Raw genomic sequence first — 24385 nt, 5'->3', positions numbered from 1 at the left:
CAGCTTCGCAAAAATCATCGAAAAGTCTAGGTATACTGTACTCTGATTCTTGAATCTTAGACAAGATTGGCTATCCAATTATCATTGAGCCCTGGGGCTAGGTCCATTGAAGACCCTCAATAGCGGGTTGAAAGCCCTGACGAGTACTCTTTAACTCGATGTGTGGCCGTCGTTAGATACAATTTACTTTCAATGAACGAATAATCCAAGCCGAAGGAAATCATCCTATTGACAGAAATTTCTAACTAGAAGTGCTTTCTAGAGAGGTGGCTAGCAAAATAGATACCACATCCATAAAGGCTGCGGTGAGTCAGGCAAAAGGAAACTAGAAAGCACGCAGATAGAGGAACTCGGTCCTAATTCCTTACGACGTTCGACTTCATCTCGACTGGAGAATAAGTCGAACGCAGCCCCATGCACTATGGGCAAATGGCTTCGACCTCGTCCTCCCATTTACTATCTACTATCAGAGGAGTACTACTGCACGGCATCATATAATATCTCTTAGACTAGCTCCTCTATAGGCCGTGGAAATCAGTAGGCAAGGGTTCCTAGGAGCACGCATGTGGTTTAATAGGTTGATCAACCATCATGCTTCACCGATGCGCAATGACTACCAAAAATGAAACATCAGGTTGTTGATGCCAATGCATTTAGATGGGACAGTGGGACCGGGCCAATCTAGAGAAAAAGAGCCTCACGTGGATAGGGCTAGCGTATTGCGTTTTATTAAGGTGCCCTTATGCTCAGGGTGTGCTCAGTGAGCTTACATAATGCTCACTGATCGGATCAGGGCGCTCAGAGGCGTGCTCTGTTCACTCAGTGAGCAAAAGCGGCGAGGGGCGAGCACTTGAACCGGAAAGGGAAAGCCAAGCCGTGGCATAGGAAATCCGGTACGTAGGCATTAATATACTAGTCCTATCAATACCCCTATTTTGTATATTACATCTTTCGCTACAACTCTTACTAACTCAAGCTTATGCCGTCACGATACTTCTCCTTAATATATCTTTTCTTAGGAAGATTACACTCTATTAATACACAGTCATCGCAGTATAAAAACTTTTTCTTCAATAGGCGGACGCCCTCACAAATAGCTCCGAACGCAATCGAACGAATAACAGGCTCTGATCCAAGTCTTTTCGCCAATTCTCATCCAAAGTTAGCCCTCACAGATGAATTATTAGTATACCGCCGAGTGCCATTTTAAACGCTTCAAGAGAGGCACCTCCCGCGCTATTACCTACCGCAACAACTCAGGTACCCTTTGCCAAAACACACCACAAAACACAGTCTCCAGTCATATATCCAGTCCGCTAAGCCGCTCACGACGGCGGAACGAGCCCCTTAAGGTAAAGACGCAGGATAATATAAGCATTACTATATAATCTGACACTCCTAGTAGTGCCTAAGACACACAGTACGTAAAAATGCTCAAAGATAAAAAAAGCCTTAACAGAAATAGGGTACCGTATTAAGGTTAGCGCGGCGAAGTAGGCTTTACTAGCAGGATCTCTCGCTATATATAGCACATTTCCGTCACTTCAAAAGTTTTGCTAGGCTAGGAAAGTCCTAAACAAGGACGAGGCAGACTAGATCGTGATAAATATTATATAAACCCACTTTTACTCGCTTTTGCCTGTATCTCCTCCATAGGTACAATCATAGCAATATACTTCTTAATACGAGTTCATAAAATCCGAAGCTACTACACATTACCTATCAATAAACTGTTATATAAGTAGATTAGCATTACAACTTAATAAAACTACCCCTCCTTAATAGAAGACGGCCAGTTATACTTAATACGGGTAGTAGGGTTGCTTACAACACTCATTAACATTTACGCGTCCCGTAACAGTCACTACTCAGTAACGTAAATTATCAACAAGATTATTACCGGTTATATTTTCTTACGTTATTATTGCCTTCGACTTGAAGTAAGAGGATAACGACAGAGGAATATAAGTAATGCGGAAGGGAAGTAGAAAAGGGTGAGAGCAACGGGTGGCAACTGCCTGAAAGGCAATGATATGCATAGTGTCTGCTCCTGCATCGCGAAATATTTCCCTTGATCAAAATGTACAAAAACACCATTTTACGGAGGGCTTCACCCCTCTGGGTGAAGAATATTCAAGTAGGTGAGCTGCCGCCTGAAGCCCTCCGAACCTGTCTGAAGGCCCACTGTCTACAGCGGTGAGCCGCCAAGCACCGAACGATGGGCGCTAGGTGAGCATCGCCATAGAATGGCTGTTGTATGTTTTTGGTTTTTGGTTGTATTTTGACTTCTCTACTCTTTAACTCCTTTGACCTCTTCACCTGATCGCCCTGAAGCTACTCTATTCTTCACCCAGATACCCTGAACACCCCTGAAGGGCTGACGTGGCCCCTCGGCTAAGCTTTCCCTGTCTCTCACGCTCCCCTTTTAGCCCATATCTAGAGCATTTGTAGGCATTTTTGGACAGAATGAGTAAAATCAGCTAACGCCGGAGAATAACATTTCACTATCGCGGAAACCAAGGACGCTGTCAGAACTCTGACGCCAGACGAGGACCAGAAGGAATCACTTGATACCACAAAAACAGCTTCAATGTACCTCCTAACGACCAATATGAGCTCCTCCACGAAAGAAAAGCGACTTGACATGACAGTAAACCTTTTAAATTTGTATTGGATCCCGTTTCAGAAACCGGCACAATCTCGACAGTAACGTAACTCACGGGCGAATTGTCCAGACGAGCGAGCGGACTAGCCAAGGAAACCACAAAACGGCAGAATATCAACACACTATTATCCAATAATCATTGAAATTGAACCATCTTAAGAAAACAAAAGATCATATACAAGTGCATTCAGGTTCATAAAATTCTTGTTGCAGGCCACTCGTTATCGTGTCCTAGTGCCGCCCGGTTTTGTCGTGGACGCCAGACGCCAGCTAGCAGCCAGCCGTCAGCGGGGTTCTGTTGCCGCTTGACCTCACGATCCATCCACGCCTCAGTTGTAACCCCAGTCTGTTTCTGGGATGTATATTTGCTGCTTAGCTAAATAGTGTATTCAAGGGCTCTCGATTTTGATAATAGCGTTTACGAAGCTTTCTATGTATATTTAAATCCGCGTATACACTGCGGATGGTCAACTGAGGATTTGGAAGAACATATCACCCTGAAGGACTTGGCCGGTTGTTGACTGGATTTGACTGACCTTTCGAGGTGACTCATTCCTAATCCCGAAATATGCATCAGGGACAAGATATTCCACTTTCCGGTTGGAAAAATTATAGTTCGCCGACTATGCTTAAGATGTTCAAGCATGGTATTTTATAAACCGTTCCCATATTCGATATAACAGGTCAATTAAGGTTTCTTCTCAACTGTCAACGTAAGATATTAAAGTTTCAACTTGACCTCTGCTCCGCAATTCTACTTTTCTAGTTGTGTCTGTGGTTGCGATACCAGTATGCGTACTCAAAGGCACTCCCCATTAGCATTTTCAGAAGGTTCTAGTGATCTATGCCTTGGATAATAATTTAATCTCCGTTACATACCCTCCCTACAGTACTATCCAGCTCAATAGTAAAGGGGATGGAATTTGTTAACGTTACAGTCCCATTCCCATTCCCTGGGCGGCATTCGACACTTGCTGCCTCGCCTTCTATGCTTTTCTTAGCCAGGATATTTAAAGGACAATTGCTCCCCAGTAGCGTAACCATCTTCGAGAAGTATTAAATCTCATTCAGAAGTTTGCACTGGCTACAACAGTCTACTTCCTATCTACCTCTGTTCTCAGAACTTGCAACATGCTTTTCTCTATCGCATTCATCGCTTCTGTTCTCGCAGCGTGTGACATCACCACCGCATTACGGACCAATGGTGACCCTGAACATCACGACAACGGCCTCAAGAAAATCTGCCCACATCTGAAGACACAGGATAAGGGCTGCATACGATACACTAGAGGCTACGATGTTACCGGCGTTCTCACCACAGTCACCCCAAATGTCAATGACGAATGTGCTTGTATCGAGGAATGTCTCAATGCTCCAGCCTCCTGCGACAGCTATGTGTGGAAGTACAACGATGATGGAACACGTCGTACTTGCACTTTATACTCGAATTTCAACCTCCCCCCAATGTCACGGTTGTTTACGACGAGCCACCTACACCTCCCAACCAAGGCTACGAGCCTATCGCAGAGGGCCCTACCCAGATCGGTGGCTTAGTACCTAAAGCTACAACGCCTAGTGGTGAGATCGATGAGCTTGCTGTTTCTGGTCCTGTCTGGCAACTTGAAGGAGGTGGGGCACTCTGCTAGTTAAGGGTAGAGTGCGATGTATCTACCTATATCGTTACCGGGATACTACGTAGGATCATACCGAAGAGAGAATACTTGTATGGTACCTATCCTATGTTCTTTGACCTATAATACAGAACTTATGATAATAATTTAGCAGTAATTATTATAAGTGATAATTTTCAATAAGATTAGTAGTATACAATGCTACATATGTTTAAGAATAGAATCAATTACACGTAGCTAAGGAACTATAATAATATATATTCGTGTCGCTATCCCTATCTTTCTTGGCGTTTGTGAAGGATACGCGGAACTAGCGATATTAGACTCTACGTAGTCTCCTTTTAATCTATTACTAGTTTACTATTATCCCTGACACGAGACGGCAATGTTTGTTTAGGCTTTTATCAAAATACGTGCACCAGATGTATATATATAAACGACCGATGAATGTGCCGAGCCCGAGAATAGACTCATAAGATTAAGTCTTTCTGTAGGCCTACCGAAATCTTTTCTTTTGGAAATGTAATATTTTTCATGATGGGCGGATAGATTGTCCGGGCTATCAGGGTATAATGTAAGGGGGTAAATACATACCTGGAGCAGTGGTTGGTGTCACTATTATTGCAAGGTTATCACAAATCATCCCTTTCGCAAATCTCACTATCCTGGCATTAAGGTTTAACGGCAATACCGGTTTGGCGCGCGTGAAAGTGAATGAAGATCCCGAACCAGCCGCTCTCGCAGATATGTGTCGCACGGACGGGACTTGTATTGTTGAACATTATGATCCACTACAGGCTAGACAATTCCAGGAACCCAGTTGCCATGTTCTGATTCAGAAATGGGCAATTGGTCCTTTTATAACAAAGAAAGCGGTTCCAATATCTGTTAAAGGGATACAGTAGATTCAATTGAAACATGTTCTCAAGACACGTTCGGATTATTCGTGATAACTCCATTGACTCCGAACACTTGTAGCAATAAATTGGAGTTACTGTGCTAAAGCGTTAGAGGCACAGGTGAATATGGACTTTTGATTTTAAGCGCTAGGAATTTCGTTCTGAATACTGAACTCAATAAGCATGTATGTACTCCGTAGATTGCCTGCCCAGGCTTCCTCAAGAATGCGACATGCCAGGTGGAGTAGTTACCACCTGTCAATTGCCTTTGGGTGGTCTGTGCGTTCAACAACATGTCTCGTGCACTGGGCATGAATTTTTTCCTGCTAGACTAAGCAAGTAAATTATAGCATTGTATGCGTAAATAGGTCTATTTGACCAAGGGAAATCGACTGCATCATGGCAAAGTTGATGATTTAAGAAAGATCTGAAGAGAGTGGTAATCAGCTGGCATATTAACAACCGATAATCGGATAACACGGAGCGGGGTTGTACCAAGAAAGGTACTTAGAGTGAAGTGGTCCAAGTGGCTGTATAAACTCAAGGTTACAAACTATCTATGCTCCTTTAATAAGAGGTCATGAAGACTGCCCAAATGCTAATCCAGTTTCCGGTACAGCTTGGACAAGGACGGATATCATTAATCGCCCCAGTCGGATACAGTAAGATCATCCGCTCAACTGTCCATCCCATGGAACCTTACCGGTTCATGACTCCATCAAGCTACTACTGTTTTTCTTTTCTACTAACATTATCCACCTAGTATGACCCCCTGGAAACCGATAGCAGGAAGTGGTGAGTATAGTGACCCTAAAAGCTAGCGTAAGGATCCTCGACGGCGATGGCTGTTTGTCTCTGGGCTCCCCGTTACTGTGGTAAGTTCTATAGAGCAACGGGCATTAATGTTTCTGGAGCCTGATTCAGAACAGGGCACGCTATGTGTTACGGCAATGATGTTTAATATCTGTGCGCTTTCAAGCGGGTGGGTTAATAGATGACCAGCACGTTTCCCTCTCAACGTGGTGAGTTTTCTTAATGTGAAGCAGTAGCAGGGAAATTGGATGATATTGAAGCTATGAGGAATCTAAGTTTGGATGAGCCCTGGGGCTCCTAAAGTAGTGTGGGGCTCCACCCCAATCTACGAAGAAGTTTGTCTAGACCTGGAAATATATGGGGGCAGCTCGATGCATATACTATAGGATGATCGTCTTACAAGCCGTATCGCTTAATATTGCGGTCTTCGGATATATCGCCTACCTGGTACTGATGCGGCGCTATGATGGACGAGCCGCTGTCTTCTGCATTAGCGTCCTGGGCTGGCTAATGGCTGCTGCACTCCTGTTTAGCATCATCGGTGTTGCCGTGGAGCGACACCGCTACCTCTAATCCCGGCTAGAATATACTTAGGCCTTGCCACTGCCGGGATTATTACGCTGGGCCTGATGGTTAGTACCGTGCTGTCATTCACCCGCGACATGCGTGACATGAATCTGCACCTACAGATGGCCCAGATGCGCGATCATTAGGGGAAGAGCGCGCCCTCCGAGGACCACGAGCTTCCTTTGCCCCGGGCCTCGTAGGTGCACGAGATGCACTATATCAAGTCCTGGTTCTGTAACGGTATATAATGGAAAGAGCTGATCTTCTTCCTGCTCGCCTGGCTGGTGCTTTGATTTCTCAGTGTAGTGGTGTTCCGTGCCTCCGAGCACTAGTAGGGCTGGTCCTACTTTCTCGCACTCTATTTTACCTATACCTCGTTTACTACTATCGGATACGGCGACTTATATCCTACTAGCAGTCTCGGTAAGGTCTTTTTTGTCTTTGGTCGCTGCTCGCTTCACCGATCCTCACTAACCTTGTAATAGCCATGGGCGAATTCATATATCACGTCCTGGTCTTCTCTTCTACCGCGCTTGGGAAATATACTGTTGTCGCCGCCTCTATAGTGTATAGACCCTAACTTCAATTCTCCTATAGGGAACAAGATTGCAATTCCCATTAGCTATATGTACAGAAAACCTACTCGATTCTATCGATGCCCCACCACGATATAACTAGAGAGTGCGGCTAGATTAATACTCCCCGCCTCCTAATTTGTCTAAGGCGAGAGGGTCCTGCAGAGCCTGCTCCACCTCCTGGTCGTTAAAGAGAGGGTAGAGTTAGCTTCCATGCTTTGCGATAGTCGGTGTACTAAAGATCTTAGGGTTACCTAGTCTCTAAATTTCCCGCTGCTGCATTCGGGCGAGCAGGATATTAGCCCTCTCGACCAGGCCTGGCTCATAACTTCGCTACTAGCGTCACATCAATATTATAAACAGATAATAAGAAGCTTCCTCGATTGCCAGTATTACGTGGAGGACAGAGCAACGGATGTTGTATAGATACTAACGTTTTGATCAATAAGCTACGTGCCGACTTAGAGACTGATGGACCTTAAGGAGAGCTGGAGGTATCCCTGGGATATTAATCTCGCAAGAAGGATATTGTGGATTTAGCTTGCCTAAGTAGCAATTATATTAATTATTAGTATAGTTTGTGAGAGAAACCTACTAAATAAAATTCGTTATCCACTATCTACTTTAATCGATCGAGATATTTATTTAGGGTTTTCTGTCACGTAGAAGAAACCCTACCTGATAGATGTATCGTGTGGCCTATCATAATTTGCCCCCTCTTCTTCCTTGAATCCAGGAACCTATCCTGTTTATCCACCATATCCGGCTCGATACCCAAAAATCACCACCTCTACAATCACTCGATTTCCGTTAGCATATTTGCCTTACCGATTAAGATTAGCGAAGACATCTTCAAACGGGTGCTTACCGTGCTTAACCCTTTATGTTTCCTAGGATCCAGAAACCCCAGTAGAGTTATCTTGCGAACAAGCCTCGTGCAAAAATTACGTTATTTTACCCTAGTAATAAATAACATTAAGGCTAAGGCTGTCCGATACGGCGTAAATCTTTTCAGGATCAAATATTAGGAAGTAGCAGGAGACCAAAGCAACAATCTAAAGCCATTTGTGAACAGGATTAGGGATATTAGTGCACGTTTCCTATCCCACTTACAATTCTTCTTTCCGGCCACAGATATAGAAGACGGTTAATATGGAAGATTAGGATCAAGGAAGAAGCCGCGCAAGTCTGTAGCTTCTTCAGAATAAACGCACCGGTCTATACACATTAAAAAAACGCTCGGTTACAATAAAAGCTCCAGCCGTTTGATTGCAGTGGGTAGGGAGCGTACTCGATAGATTCATAATATAATACGAGCTCAGAAGCATCGATTCTCTAAACATGTTATTACTAGGGTGTGCAGCGTATCTATTGCACTCTCAGTCAGACAACTCCTGGAAGATATTAGTTGGATTGTCTTGATCGGCGACATATAGATTGCCTGGCGCGGCTGAACTAACAAATGAGTGTCGGATTTCTGGCTAACAATAAACAATCAACAATCAACATGAGTAGATCAAATTCCCAAGTAGGCTATAGCCTGGAGGGACCGGCCCATCTTCTACGACCTCGTCACAAGATAAGCCCTAAAATCTCCCAATGCGTAGCCCCACGCCCTATATCGCACAACTTCCTCTCCTATAGTTGTTTGTATAGCTATTTCGCAACAAACGGCACTACAAGTCATATAGTCATAAATCGGTCCTTAAGCGGCATAACCTCACAAGCTTATTAAATTAACTCTTCTTGGGTTCCTACCTAGTTATATAATTCCCTAGTTTATCGTTTCGTGGATCGAGGGTCTTATGCTAGCATCTAGCATCCCGGCTAATAGTATACGTATATATAGGGGGTGCTATACAGTCTCTATATGCCGAGGCTAATAGGAATCGTGCTGTCTAAATGTCTCAAGTTCCTTAGGTAGGGCCCTCTACTGAGTTTTTTTTCCTCTGCCAGGTAGGGCTTTCCTTTCTGAGATGCCGCCGCTTTTATGAGGGCGCTTACAGTCAGACTCACTCTTAAGTAAAACAGGAAGTCACCAGGAAGCATGCTCAAGCTCTTCAAAGGCGGCTTTCAGCCTTGTATACTGCGATATTCACTTATTGCAAGGCTACACGTGGAGCGGGAAGGTTATTCTTTGGAAAGGTCGGTCCTTGATGGTGAAATGACACCTCTTGGCTCAACAATTTCCCCTATGGACTGAAGAACTATGTCTCATCAACTTGGGCAACGTTGCTATTTGAACGACGCACAATAATTCCTCAATAAGTCATATTAATATCATATAATGATCGAAAGAGAGACCCAAAAATGCTGCACTACTTTTTCAAGTTGGTATTGCAACTTTAGCAATAATAACTCCATCAATTACGGTATCTCCTGTAGGTCACCCTCAGTCAGGAGAATTCGTAAGTATAGTAAGTTCATAAAAGTCAACTAAGCACACTAATAGTCATTATGATGCTGAAAAAAACTTGTCCAGGAGTGACATGGACCATACGTTGTTGCGTTGTTGGAAATATGCGGATATGACTAGTTCAAACGCTTGACCCGCTCCCGCTCATAACTGGGCGTACCGTTACGATTCATCTCTCATTATCGTCAGACTTTTTTAAAAAAAAAATTTTTTCACTTCATTACACTTGATTATTCTGTACATTTGAAATCCTATAATCATACAACAATACAGCAATACAGTGTCAAACTATACTTTGATCCTGATCTATTTGTTCGGTATATGGCACGCGTCCCCACATGATTTTAAATCACATGGACCCTATTACAAAGTTAGACTTTTTTGGTCCGCGTGTGACCTTGTTGAGCTCAACAACATATGTATCATTGAGGACTGGTCTTCTTAATTTCTCCACATTTACCCTCCATATCCTTTGAAGGCAAACTATTGGTATGCCAGATATGTTGCCGAAGGACAATACTCGAAATCTCAAAATACTGCAAGAGATTGCAATTCATTAGCATTTTACTCACGGATTGTGTTCAGAAGAGGCGTAGTTATCATATGTTACAATAGCGCCAAAAGTCTTCAAATACCGAGGCGTAGGTTGATTGGATACGAACTGATCATTCCGATTAATGCCAACGCAATAATGTCCGAAACTAAGTTGCCGACATTTAACGTCAAAAATATACATCTAATTTCAAAATACCTTGTTTTGATGCCGATTGAAAGGCTTGATAAGCTTCCAAAATATTTGAAAATGGGTAATCTTAGTGGTCCCGTCAGTCGTCCGGCATGCTCGTGATGAAGTGAAAAGTGCAGCATCTACTTACGGTGCGTAACCAACGATGGCGAGAGACGACCAGATTGGAAAAGCTTCAAAAGAGTGGAAATGGTGACGGTGTCTACTAATCGAGTTTTTATATCTGGTGTAGATTGTTAGGTGGTCTCTTATGTTACCTCTGTATACATACTGATATTGCGATCCCAGAGTTTGTCAAGATCAAGGGTTGCCTGCTTGCCATGAACACCAATATTTGCCAGTGATCCCCCTGGGCCCACTAGTTTTTGACAAAGGTCAAAGGTATTCGATGCACCAACTGCTTCAATGACGGAATCAAATCCTCGGCCATCAACAACGGAATCCAGTTGCTCCATGGCATCGAAGGATTGCACGTTGATGATTTTGTCAGCACCAAACTTTTGAGCAAGCTCCAGTCGTTTTTCATCTTTATCAATCACAACAATCTGGTATGGGGAGTACAACTTTGCTGTGAGCATTGCAGCAATACCTACCGGGCCGGCCCCGACAATTGCGACAGAACTGCCCGGTTGAACATTGGCGTTGAGTGTTCCACACTCTAGTCCGGTTGGGAAAGAGTCGGACAGAACCACCATTTCTCCAGGATCGATGTTCCCTGGAATTTTATAGAGAGAGTTGTTTGCGTGAGGGATGCGTACATATTCTGCTTGGGTTCCGTCTATGACATTCCCAAGTATCCACCCCCCTCTTACACAATGAGAATTCATACCCCTTTTGCATGCACTGCACGTGCCACAGGAGGAAATGCAGGAGATCAGAACTGTCTCACCGACAAAGAAGGAGTCGACTGCGGACCCGAGTGATGTAATGGTTCCAACACCTTCATGGCCGAGTATCCTGCCTTGTTCAACCGTAGGAATATTACCCCTAAGGATGTGCAAGTCCGTCCCACATATGCTTGTATGATCCATTCGTAGAATTGCATCCGTTGGGGACTGAATTGCCGGCATTACACAGTCGCGGACCTCGCATTGATTGAGGCCAGAGTACACCAAACCTTTCATTTCCGTCTGGCTCTGTTAGATCAAAAATTCTCTCAATGGGAGGCAACTAAACCAAGTCTATATACGCTTACGTTGGTTGTATCTTTAGAAGAAAAACTTTCCGATCGCATCTGCTGACACCTCATGGTCAATGTAGTTGGTTGGGGTATATAGCGCGGAGCGGAATGTGATGTGGCAGATACTCTGCACCGCAAGAGTGATCGGATGAATGGTCTAGTGAGCATTGAGGCAAGTGGTGCGATCTTCGAAATATGTAGGTAAAGATATTTTTTAATAAATATATCTCGGCCTATTTTCTGCAAACCCGTTCCAGGATATTTAATAATACGACAGAGGAGACTATGGAAAGGATATGAGCCTAATCTGAAGAAAAGCTAGTCATCAAGTATGGTGTCTATACAGGGCCCAGACTCGGAGATCAACAAATTCAATCGCACAAAATATGACATCCATGTGAAATGGCTGGCTGAGCCATGATCCAGAAAATCCCAGAAAATAGAAAATAGAAAATGGGAGTCTTTTAGGTCCAGAATAAAGTACGACTGATTTTCCCTGTCACTGGGTACGGTAGCCGATAGGTGCCACCAAAGTGCAAGTGGCGTTAGACAATTATTTTAACAGCAAAGTCCCTTGCAAGCGACATTACTACATATAGTCCTGATTTGGCCAACCAGGGCTCACGGTTTTAATGGCCCATCTCTCATGCGATTTGAATTGTAAAACTACGATTTTAATGGTATGCGATTTGGATTATCTAGTTAACTAACGTAATTCCCAGCCGACAGGAACACCTCGTCGTGCGGAACACCCCGAAATCTCATATTAAATACGATATTTTTATAACTTCATAATTCAACACCCAAGGTTTGCTGAAGTAGTCTTAGAGTATCATAGTGTTGAATACATCATACTATACATTTTGACCAGGGCAAGAAATATTTTAGGGCGTAATAATGATGGTATATATATCTATGTCGCTCGCTTGGAGCGCAATTTTGGTAATGCAAGTCAATAATCATGTCCTGAATATATTAGCTATACAATACTGTTTCTAATGCTAAGAAATAATATTCAAGTAACAATCAAGCTAAACTAACATCTCGTTGAGCTATAGTCACTTAAATACATAGATATTATAGGCAAATTAAGCACATAATGAATTAGATATACCCTTGTAAGATAATTCATGGTGCTTGCTACAGGAGCCGTTTGTAATAATTCTATGATTACAAATCTACTATAGAAAAGTAATATTTTTAAAATATTTCTTAAATAATTTCAACTTGAAATAACCCATGATAGTATTACCTTTTCAATATCTAGAGTACCCGTACAGTATTGCGGAGATATACCTTCAGCTAAAGTGTGTGAATTTAGCCAAGTCCGTGGGACACCAAAAAAGGTGGTAGGTAGGCTTTTGGGTGCGACATTCGGGTCCGCATATTACTCGCCACCGGATATGAACTGGAAATTCATGACGCCGCTGAGGTATCTAGTCTCTGAGGTGACTTATTCTTCTGAGTGTTTAGTATGAATGCATTTCGCAGTATTATGAACGTTTCATTATTGCAACCTTGATCTTCCGAAGGACTGAAGGTAGGCAATGCGATTGCTTCGTTAGTGACGCGGATCGTTAAAAGGCCCAAGCCTTTGAACATGTGATCGTAATTATGGAACCACTCGGCCCCTAACTTGGCACCACTCTTGGTCTCCATTGGAGTTCCTTGGTGAATAAACTTTAACCCGAGGAACGCCCACGCTACTGACGCACACCATCCTCATGAAAAACTTTTTAAATAACCGTTCCGAATCCAATTCCCAAAAGCGAGCCACACGAAAGTAAACCTATCACCGGGCCTCAATGGATCGACAAATTTATAATGAGAACATAGCCTGTCTTTTGAAAAACCACAAATCTCGTTCATCCTCACCTTCAAGTATGAAGGCAGAGCCTAGCGAGTCTCATCGTGACCCAAATCACACACAAGCATGGCTGATTGGAGGTGGCATTGCGTCTCTCTCCGCAGCAGTCTACCTTGTCAGCGAAGCTCAAGTTCCGGGACCGAACATCCATCTTCTAGACCTCCATTCGGGTCCAGGCGGGGGAATGACACCCCGTGAAGATCCTCAGAGAGGGTGTTTTCTTCCGTTTGAATGCCACCCCATTTTCACGGCAGCTCTATGACAAAACTTCTTTCACTTGTTCCCAGCAAAACAAACTTAAAGGGAACCTTGCTGGACGACGTTCGGCGCTTCGAAACTATCGAGCGGCCTCAGCCTCAAACAGCCGCTCTTAGTCGAGCGCTCAAGCTTGGGCCCTCTGGTCCAGAAATAGTCGAAACCAAGAGTCTTTCGATTGGGGCTAAGAACCGGATGAATCTGGTGAAAATCATGCTGGAGCGTGAATCAACGCTGGGTTCAAAGTCTATCGAGGATATAATGGATGAAGACTTCTTTGGAACCACATTTTGGATGTTATGGACTACAGAGTGCGTCTTATCACCCTATGAAAGGACAAGTAGCCCTGCTTAACCTACACAATTAGATTCGAATTGCAGCCCTGGCATAGTGCTGTCGAGTTTCGAAGGCATCTTCGAAAATATTTAGAAAATATTCAGCAACTAAACAACGTTATAAAGTCGAACCGCACCGAGTTTAATCTTCACGAATCTCTCATTGAGCCTATAATGATCTACTTACGGGAAGGGGGTGTAGACTTCAATTTTAACACTGAAGTAACTAATCTAACGGTCTATCCAAAGGAAGACCCTGTCACGGTGACATCTATCGAGCTCCTTCGAGACGGAATAGAGCACACGGTCGATATCAACGCAATTGATATTGTTATTGTCACATTAGGATCAACTAGTGCGGGGGCATCGTTAGGCACGAACAGAAGCTCACCTCCAAACTTGTCCCTGACTTGGGAAACTGAGTTAACTCGCGATTGGAGACTTTGGCAAAGGCTTTCACAGGATTCCCCAAAATTCGGACAGCCTAACAACTTTCTATCGCAGTGCCTGAAATCCACCTTGGAGACATTTACGTCAACTTTTGAAGGCCCCGAATTTATGTTACTTTATGAGAAATTGACGCATGACCGGCCCGGTACCGGCGCCCGAATTTCCTTGACAGAGAGTAATTGGGGAATATCACTTTCTATTCCTCGTCAACCTCTCTTCTCAAGTCAGTCCAGAACGATGAATATCATATGTGGCATTGCCCTGAATCCAACCAGAGAGGGAAATTTCGTGAAGAAGGCCATGTACAAATGCAGTGGCGAAGAGATTCTCATCGAAATTCTCTCTCATCTACAATTCCCCATAGAGCCAATTCTTTCATCCTCAAAGACTGTTCCGTGCGGAATGCCTTTAGGAACCGCGCCACTTTTGTCACGGCATGAAAAGGATCGACCGCTTGTAATTCCGCAAAGCACAACAAACATTGCGTGCGTTGGCCAGTTCGTGGAGATACCTGGCGAAACTACTTTGTCAATGGACTATAGCGTACATAGTGCCCAGATTGCCGTGACTAGGTTGATGGGCCTGCCCGGAGAACCCGAGGAGATTAGGGAGAATCGTTTGTTACAAGTTTTGCATCTGATGTTTTAAGTTAAGTCTCTGATAGACTGGTAACCAAACCATGGGAAGCCGCCTGAAATCTTATTGTGGAATAAGGTCGCGTCTATAGTACTCTTTCAACAGCCCGCAAGAAGTCAATGAAATTTATGGATACATTCATGAGTTGGCCAGCGATATGTGCACTCTCACACTCCCTTAATTCACAAACGTCTCTTTTCCCTCGCCGGTCTAGAAATCCTTGTGATATCACGAATCTGACCATCTAAGCTATTCGCATTTACTAAGAAATCAATTTCCGCCGATTTATTTTCTCTACAGGATGCCTACGATCAATCGCACCGACCTAGCTGCCTTTCTTACCATGCTATTCCTATTTAATCTTCTGTTGTCACGAAGGAGACGTTCGGAGGTTGGAGAGCATCCAAAAGAGGAAGGCGGTGTGAGGCGACAGAATGCTCCACGCCCGAACAAAGGAAGCACGTCAGCATAAAACCTCAGAAAGCCCTACATGGAGCTCTCTCTTCGTCTTTTCCCTCTTTAGCTTTCGTTGCTTCGTTCAATGATACAGCTATCTCCATTGATTTGCTCACGATTTGCTCATGATCTTCTTCGTAACAATTGTAGCAACATTAAATACATAAAGTACCGTTCTGTCAGCAGCAAATAACACATCAACTTCAGGAGAGTATTAATGTTCTAACCCTGCTCTAACAATTAATCACCAATATTCATCTTCTTTTTGGTCTGCTTCTTAACCGATTTTGGAACCCCTATCGACAGAACACCGTTTTTCAGGTGCGCATGAGTGTGATCTTGGTCGATAGCAGTCGGGAAGTTGAATGTTCTCCAAAAATCTCCAACAGATCTTTCAGATGCTAACCACGAATCTTTCTCCGTTGTAGATTCGCGCTCACTATGCGCCTTGATTTTGAGGCAATTTTCATCTTCAATTTCAATTCCCAGCTCTTCTTCCTGGACACCAGGAAGATCACCATCGAGGTAATGGGGCTTCTCTGTCTCGCGAACATCAAATGACGGTGTGTAAGTTTTGAAGCTGGCCGAGATTCGAGAACATTTTTTTCATAGTTATTAAGTAGGCAGCTAACAGCTGAAAGCCCGCCGCGGTGGAACCGTGGGATCAGGGACATATTGAACGATCGGACTTGGTTATTGTGGTATGTTCGAGTACTGAGATAAATATGAAAATGAGGTTTATGATCATCACAAGCAAGTTACCAGTATAAGTACCTAAAGGCGGTTATCCGAAGCCAATATTTGTTGGTGGCAATCTTAATCTACGAGGTAACTTCTGTCAACAGCCGTCCCTTTTGGTGTGAGGTCATATGATAACCAAAATCTCGACGTGTCTAGACTCCATAGACCCAATGTTTTGATTTTTACAAGTTTGTTCGACGGCATCGTCTGTTAACAATAGCGGTCCGCTTTGGCGAGAGGTCGTACGATAACCAAAACCTTGGCCTCCCACGCCGTGCAAATAATTTCAAGGCAGGTTTTGGCATGTATCGAGCGGATGACTAATATTGGAAAATGTGGTGCTGTCGATTGTGCCAAGTTATGAGAGTGATAATTATTCATGGAGACCGCTCCTTGTCTTTCAGAATTGTGGTGACGGGCAAGGAAACAAGGGTGTCCAATCACGCCGTGGAAAATAACGATAGCAGTCGTACTTGGGGAATCACTCTCGCATTTCTTAGTCCCCCGTCTCCAAGAACGTGAACTGAAGACCACTTTATTATACTACAAATAGAATCGTGCTTGATGGGTTTTAGTTTCGTAGAGGATAAGATTCAAATTTGTGATATCGATACATACAGAGTGTAAGTACCGGAAAGCGGGAAGACCTAGGGTCCCAAATAAACCCCACAGCCCACTAGTTAGGCTGCAGCAGGTTAATAGAGTGTTGATTGATTGATTGATTGATTGATTGATTGATTGATTGATTGATTGATTGATTGATTGATTGATTGATTGATTGATTGATTGATTGATTGAACCCCACAGCAGGTTTTATACCGCGTTCACCGTATTTCAAATCCTGATGCGAAGCAATATTTGTAGTGATGGCAGGTGTAATATTTGGTCGGTCTCCAAAAACTACAGAAAGGCATAAACCGTGGAATTCTTAGTGGCAGTGTAAGAAAATCTTGGATAGTGATATTTAAATACCATAAAAGCTCTGCAAATATCTCTATCACCACTGTAGACGCATATAGGCTTCTGAATTGTTAGGCGATACTATACAGAGCGCATAAGTACTATAATAAGATAAAAAGGTCTCGAAGGGGCTTGCGTAAAAATCTCTGCCAATTTCTCCTGTCTCCCCCTCTATTCATTCCTGATCAGCATCCGCATACCATCCCAGTGCAATCGATTGAGGGGTTTAGTAGGCTATCGTAGGAAAGATGTGCTACGGCGGTCAATTAGGGGCTCAATTAGGGGGTCACAGACTTTAGTACGCCACTGTATAGATCATGCTTGATCTAAATACAATGAAATTACAGTTTGTGCTCTTGTGATATAAGTTAGTCTCGCACTACGCCTTCCTCTCAAAGCCTTATATACTGCGGAGAGTGTGATGTTCTTATCAGCCCTAGCGAGATTCGATTAGATGGAAATCTATAGATTGCCCGACCCTCCTTCAGCGTAATCATAGCATAATTTATCGATGTGCGATAGACCGGCAAAGAGGTATCCAAAATTGGCTAGGATGCCTAACTTATGTAGAAGCACTTTATATTTGCAAATAATACCACACTCGCGGTCTAATGGGATACACACCAAAGGAATGAGGCGCTAAATTTCTCTTAGTAGAATAAAATGTATAGAATTGTTTTTGTTGGAAACCTATAGGCCTATGATCACGACATGTTCAGCTCGGTCCGCCTTCACAACCCTCACGTCGCTACATGGAACTCATCGGTTATGGTTGAATATGCCAAGTAGAAATATTGTATTCAAATACAGATTTGATGGTATATCGGAAGGGACGAAGCACGGTAATCATGAATTCAGGAACATCATATCAACCCAAGTTTGTTCAATGCCACATGAAAGAAACCAAGACTAACCATAATGAATGTCTGCCAGAAGATGTACTCCGGTCTCTCTCGCTGCAATTTTCGGCCTCGCCTTGATCCTAATTACATGCTTACTGATCTTCATTGATCCTCTCAAACTTGGTCCTCAGGTCCTTCACTGACTCATCTAAAGCAGCCCTCTCTTCGTTATTCAACGGCATCTGAATTTTCTTGATGATTCCTGCTCTCCCGAGGACGACAGGCAAGCTGACACAGCAACCCCACTCGGGCTGGAAATGACTGATGGGACGAACGTTTCGTTTGTCGGACAGGATAGAAGAGCATATGCTATATATGATGAATCCAATTCCAAGAGGTGTTGAACCTTTCTCCTGGATTATTATCCGCGATCTATTTTTGCACTCACTGGAAAGCTCGTCGCGGTTGAAAGTGCTGAGCGGGAGCGATTCGTTGATTGGGATGCCTGCGATTGTCGCATCTGACCATGCCACAACCTGCGAGTCCCCATGTACGCCCACTACGTAGAGATCTATCGAATTGGCCGCGACCTAGCCTTAAATCAGCCTTCCCATAGCCAGAATAGACATACTGTGCACGCACCCCAGTTTTTTCCGCTAATAGATTACGAATTCGCACCGAATCGAGGAAGGTTCCTGAGCCCAAAACCTGGGAAGCTGGTAGATCGGAGAGCTCATGCGCGAGCGATGTGAGAAGGTCCACAGGGTTCGCCACGATGAGGAGAATGGTGTCTGATCTAAATGGCCTCATTTCATTGATGATGCTTCGAATAATCGAGACCTTTTGGTAAATGTGCTGAGTGCTGGTTTCGCCTACGTGGCTATTAGATCTTATGTGATTAAGATTGCGTCCGACGAGCCTTCTCCTATGTGATTTCTTACCTCTGGAATAATTTGACCCCGCGGTAATAACCACAATATCGCTGTGGCGGGCCTCCTGGTAGGTGGCCGCTCGCACACTTGTTTGGCTGTTGCAGCTGTAGCTCACATCGGACAGATCGTTGACCTGGCCGTTCCTTAAATGGGTTTTGATGTCAACTAAGAGCAGTTCACTGGCAAGTGAATGAAGAATAATCGCGTAAGCGGCAGCGGTGCCGACTTGGCCGACGCCGATAATCGCGATCCGAGAAATCGGCTTCCCGTGAGATGACATTTAGGCGACCTGTGATGATCTCTTACTTCGCAGGGAGTTACGTCGGTTATATTTATCAGCGGCGCATGTGTGGCGTAAATTCGTGTGATTCAAACGACTTTCTGGACTTTCTGCCGGTATGATGAAATAACCTAGTATTTCACTGTGTAGATTACCTCCGTACGGTTGAGCTCCATGGGGATGGCGCCAAGTGGCTGAAAAAGGCTTGTGTTCTCAAGATGTATGACGAGAAGACGTGCACTGACAATTTGTCCACATGGTCCAACAGCTAGTGGACCTAACGACAACTAGTGTCTAGACCCTTCTACACACTGACCTCGAAATCATACCACCGATCCTCATGATACTGTCATGACGTACCCGAGCTGGAAGCCGAGAGCGTCCGACTAAATCAAATTAATATTACTACCTACTTAACGGCTATTTACATAGAAATTAATTGCTTCCGATTTAGGGATCGTCGTTATTCTAGTTCCTATTTCCTATAATACCACACCCCCTGCAATTGATGGCGTACGATTCATTTCCAGGTTTGTTTGTCGTAATTGTTGAAAGTTCAGGGCCAAGTGCGCCTCGGAGCTTCTTGAAAGCACGATCCTGGTTTTATCAGTCAAGGAGCTCGTCACAGGTTAGAACACTCCTCTCTTTCAATTATTATACAGTTCTTTTGCATTCGCGTAATTATGTCGTTGTCAGTAGCGTCATCGCTGGCTGTGTTTGGTACCGCCTGCTTCAGGTGATCTCGGTCGAAAAGAGAAGCTAGCCGAGGCTTGGGAACAACGAAGCCTTTGTATTATCTTTGTAACCTTCCTTCTCTCAATTGCCGCTTTGCTCCACCTTATATTTGTGAAAAAATCGCAACAACTGCAATCACTCTTTATTTTCTCAACCGATCAAATACCCTTCCAAACCTTGGCTACTTCGCCATCGAGCTCGCGCGATGGACAAATTCCCCGTCACCAGACAGACCGATCCTCTCCCAGGTAACTGGTCCTATGTGCAACCCGTGAGCTAATTTTTATCGTTGCAGGATCGAGTTGTCGAAGCCGGAGACAAAACAAGGGTGATCCTCACACATCTCCACAATTAGGTCAAGGTGTGTACTAAGATACTTGACCCTCCCATATAACAGGCGATGTGCGTAAGGGGACAATGGTTCTACGGGAGAACAGGCTACCTATAGTCTCCAGGAAAAGGACCAGGAATAAAGCGTCACAGAACAGATCAACAGATCACCGTGGGCTCGTGGAAGTGAGGAGGTTGTGCCACTTTTGAAACATGTTCTTCGGATCGTACTGCTTCTTCAGCTTCTGTAGGCGCGGCAGATTGTCTCCAAACAGTTCGTGGGCATTTGCTTCGTGTCCTAGAGGCGTGTCAACAGGAAATTACCCCGGTGCATGTGTCTAAGGGCTTAATCGTACCAGCGTAGTTAGCATAGATGCCCACCCCGTGTCCTGCGATGCTGGCGACTCCGGTGCGCTCTCGGATCTTGCGCAGCAGTGCCCGCTCCAGGTTTGCCATCTTGGCGTCCAGTTCCGGGTCATGCCAACGGAGGATGGTCGCCACGTTATGGTATGGACCCCGGTTGGCATACGCCGTCGCGTCGAATGGCACTTGGCAGACGCGCGCGTACGGCAGCAACTCAAAGACCACCACGCTGCCTTCGACGCGTGGGTAGGATCGCATGATCCGGTCAAAATCTTCGTAGACCTCATGCACCATCTGGGGATCGAGTGGCAGCCTGACCGTTGTGCCGCTCAGGCGCTTGCGGGCCCCGCGGGCGGCCAGCGGCCCAATAATGGTGTTCATCCTCGGGTAGGGCATCTCGCACGTCTCGTTCTGGATCGGGCCCAGGGCCAGCAGTGGCGCAAAGAAGGCCTCGGCAGCGACACGCGGACCGTTGTAAAACACCAAAGCGACAATTACCGTTGACAGCAGGTCGGGCGGCCGCGTGGTGAAACCGAAAAATAAACCCTCGTCGCCCGTTGCCCGCTCATCGAACTGGTTCGCAAACTCGATCACGGCAGGCAGCCGGTCAGCGGGAAAGTAAAGCAGGCCGCCGAAGATGGGTGAGCGTTGGCGGTGCGCGAGCAGGACGAACTCAGTGGCCACACCAAAACTCTGGCCGGCGCCCCGTACCGCCCAGAAGAGGTCCGGATGCTCGCCCACGGATGCAGTCACGACGCGGCCGTCAGCCAGCACCATCTTAACACTGACTAGGTTGTCAATGACCAGACCGTGGCGCCCGGTGAGCCAGCCGAAGCCGCCGCCCAGCGTCGTGCCTCCGACCCCCGCAGCGCTCGTTGTGCAGCCGACAACGGCTAGCCCCTCGCGCTCGGCCGCCTGGTCGACCTCTTCCCAGGTTGCACCTCCCTGGACAGCTATCGTTGCCGATGCTGGATCGACCAAGACATTGTGCATCGCGGATAGGTTGATGACGATTCCCCCGTGGGTTGAGGACGCACCGCTTGTGCTGTAGCCGCCGCCCTGGACCACAATAGGGATGGAGTGGCGGCTCGCGAAGGCAACAACTAGCGCGACCTCGTGGGACGAGGTGACCATCACGATCGCGCCCTAGAGGATATTAGCAGAGCACAAGCAGGGCAGGTGGAAGTTTCTTAGGGGTAGGGTAGGGGAGAAACAGGAGTGGACTGCCGGCATACAGCTTCTTTCTCGCAGGTATCGCTCCACCGGCCGATAAGCTCAGGGAAATTTTCCTGATCGGGGGTAACGACCGTAGCACGTGTATCCTTGAGTTCATGTCGCAGCTGGACGGCGTGCCTGTAGGATAAGAAGGGCATGGTGAGTGACTGTTGAAGGAAATGTGAATACTTCGTATCACACAGGAGAGACCCTGCGCAGAGTATGGCAATCGAGTCTCCACCACCATAAGAGTTTTTGTTCTTTGCAGTCCTCCTGACGGCCGATCAGGAGATCCTCTTTCATTTATCGAACGTTGAGCCTAGCCATGGCCACCGTTTGGGTGGTCAGACGAACGTGCGTCGTGGCAAGAAAGCAACCAAACCTGTTCATTTGTCCAAAAATCGGTGATCTGCGTAGCGGATCGTTTGGTCCGGAAAGCCACGATCGAGTGAGTTGTCACAAGACTCCGGTCATGACGATACTGACCTTAAGTCACCTCAGCCCTATCGAGCCTCCCCAAGGAGGGCCGGATAGCACAAATACGGAAGACGATATTTCTCCGCTCTAGGATATGGTGTGAGTCTCTCAGCATCTGTAAAACTAGAGAAAGATCCAGAAATGCCCGCTACCCTCAACTTTGTTCATTGTCTGCTTATATAAAAGAGTGCCAGCTATACTAATGACCAGGCTGCTTGGCCGCCAGATTTCGCAACAGATAAACCTATATTGTTAACGAGAAACAGCAGATGCAAATCGAGGACAGTTCCGACTTTTCACTGATGCGCAGGCTCGTCTTGTCCATCCATATCATAACAACGGCTGAACATTTTCGAATTCTAATATCAACTCTCTCTCGCTATCCTATCTTGAATTTCCAAGAGCACGTCTTATATGTGTCATTTCGTACCTTGGTTCAGCCGGCTCTCGGTCGATAGAATTCCCATCCGACTGAATGTTCTGCTACTCCGACTTCTGATCAATGCAAAATGCTAAGAATAGGTGGTAGCGATGCGGTTATTCAAACCGCCAGTTCGGGCGACGTGGTTTAATGTATCAATCATGAATGTATACAAGAAAACGATGTCAGTCATCGGCTAGGGGGAGCAGATGGTGAAGAAAGAATCTTGAAATCGTCCAGCCCGAATTGTTTCAGTGGAAGCTATTCGCAGATTGGCGCCTACCAATTTTACTGTTGATCCAATGTATATTGTACCATGGTTCCTACAATCGGCGCGTCTCGCCCCACGTCGTCATATCATCCAAATTTTGCGTTTTCTATGATACAAGTATTAGTCATCCGGCTTGCCTCTCCGTCAGTCTCACTTGCGGTACAGCGGGAAATTGGAGCTCAACTTAATTTTCTCGACCCCTCATATCCTTGCTCACCCACTATCGCGCGCGGCGCGTGTCTTTCCCAATACAAATATATTGGGGGAATTGGGCGCACGATAAATACGCCTATCCCAAAAGGGTTTTAGTGGTATTTGACCACTGCTTCAGTTCGTCATGACTAGTTTCCATGCCTGCACGGTTCGATTAAAGCCTGGCTCACGGTTTGCTGTCACTTAAGTTCAGCCTGTTCGTCTCCTGAAGACGATTCCTATATTGCCTGTTAAACTCCGTAGCCAATATCAAAAGGCGCGCGTGATCTAATTGAACTGACTAACACAGCCTTAGTCATATATTTGTGACACTTCCGAACGCCTCCACAGCTTCCGAAAGTATATGAAGTGTCAAGGTTATAAATTATCAAACGCAAGGATGACAGGCATCATGAATTCACTACGGACAGTTTGCTATATTTTAACGGCTCCTTGGCAGAATTGGAAAGTCGCCATTCATCAAATTTTGCTGATGCCCGAGCATAGCACGGATCGAGTGACAATCATGAACCTTTGGCGGAAGAATAGGAAGACAGAGTACAGCACGGTGGCCATTGTTGTAAGTTTTACATCCCAAGCAAAGTAAATATCCCTACTAAATATTGGTCCTACAGGGAACCATTCTCGCGTCCGTGGCAATAACCTCCGTAAACGGGACAGAAGCGTCTGTGTCACACTGGACAGTTCTGGCATTCTGGCATGGCACATTGATATGCAGCATTTTTGCTGTTCTTATTGCGTTCTATCTCGGAGTTTTCATTGACATGTGCGAAACATGCATGGAGGGTGTGCCGAACCTCCTCCAGGCTATCAGGCATGAACGTGGACATGCAGTAAATTGGATTTATATGTTTGCACTGCAGTCACCAGTGATGATCATCTGCTATGGGATTGTGTCTTATATTATCGGTCTTTTCATATTCATAATAGCACCACTATGGAAGACAGAATGGGGGAACGAAGATAAGGTGAGAACAATTATTATAACCACATGTTGGTTTTCAATACTAAAAGTTCCTCTAGATCGCAATATTCTGCTTAGTGTATATTTGCTTCGCACTTTTCTCTTTCCTGACCGTCTGCATAACTCTCTATACCAAATTTCTGCCAAACGT

General features: G+C 45.2%; 6 protein-coding genes across 6 annotated transcripts; 3 read left to right on the top strand and 3 right to left on the bottom strand.

Moving 5' to 3' along the window:
- Window positions 1-3796: 3796 nt before the first annotated feature.
- Window positions 3797-4311, top strand: N7473_006789 (uncharacterized protein; the record flags this gene model as incomplete). Its single annotated transcript, XM_057152729.1, has 2 exons — window positions 3797-4091; window positions 4175-4311. 2 exons carry the CDS (start codon window positions 3797-3799, stop codon window positions 4309-4311), a joined length of 432 nt encoding a protein of 143 aa, XP_057007067.1.
- A 2084-nt stretch (window positions 4312-6395) lies between these two features.
- On the top strand, window positions 6396-6581 carry N7473_006788 (uncharacterized protein; the record flags this gene model as incomplete). The annotated part of the gene is made up of 1 exon (XM_057152728.1): window positions 6396-6581. One exon carries the CDS (start codon window positions 6396-6398, stop codon window positions 6579-6581), a length of 186 nt encoding a protein of 61 aa, XP_057007066.1.
- A 3612-nt stretch (window positions 6582-10193) lies between these two features.
- On the bottom strand, window positions 10194-11435 carry N7473_006787 (zinc-dependent alcohol dehydrogenase family protein; the record flags this gene model as incomplete). Its single annotated transcript, XM_057152727.1, has 3 exons — window positions 10194-10377; window positions 10438-10534; window positions 10583-11435. The coding sequence occupies 3 exons, from the start codon at window positions 11433-11435 to the stop codon at window positions 10194-10196; spliced, it is 1134 nt and encodes a 377-aa protein (XP_057007065.1).
- A 1939-nt stretch (window positions 11436-13374) lies between these two features.
- On the top strand, window positions 13375-15046 carry N7473_006786 (oleate hydratase; the record flags this gene model as incomplete). Its single annotated transcript, XM_057152726.1, has 3 exons — window positions 13375-13571; window positions 13613-13924; window positions 13981-15046. 3 exons carry the CDS (start codon window positions 13375-13377, stop codon window positions 15044-15046), a joined length of 1575 nt encoding a protein of 524 aa, XP_057007064.1.
- Window positions 15047-18185: 3139 nt separating this feature from the next.
- Window positions 18186-19245, bottom strand: N7473_006785 (lactate/malate dehydrogenase family protein; the record flags this gene model as incomplete). The annotated part of the gene is made up of 3 exons (XM_057152725.1): window positions 18186-18623; window positions 18676-18905; window positions 18975-19245. The coding sequence occupies 3 exons, from the start codon at window positions 19243-19245 to the stop codon at window positions 18186-18188; spliced, it is 939 nt and encodes a 312-aa protein (XP_057007063.1).
- Window positions 19246-20030: 785 nt separating this feature from the next.
- Window positions 20031-22046, bottom strand: N7473_006784 (FAD-binding oxidoreductase; the record flags this gene model as incomplete). Its single annotated transcript, XM_057152724.1, has 3 exons — window positions 20031-20608; window positions 20667-21819; window positions 21909-22046. 3 exons carry the CDS (start codon window positions 22044-22046, stop codon window positions 20478-20480), a joined length of 1422 nt encoding a protein of 473 aa, XP_057007062.1. The 3' UTR covers window positions 20031-20477.
- Window positions 22047-24385: the final 2339 nt, after the last annotated feature.

Source organism: Penicillium subrubescens (assembly GCF_028828155.1).
Source record: "Penicillium subrubescens strain IBT 31985 chromosome Unknown utg000005l_segment0_segment0, whole genome shotgun sequence".
NCBI classification, from domain to species: Eukaryota; Fungi; Ascomycota; class Eurotiomycetes; order Eurotiales; family Aspergillaceae; genus Penicillium; species Penicillium subrubescens.
The sequence above is the reverse complement of the archived record's forward strand: the minus strand, read 5'-3'. Positions and strand labels throughout refer to the sequence as shown.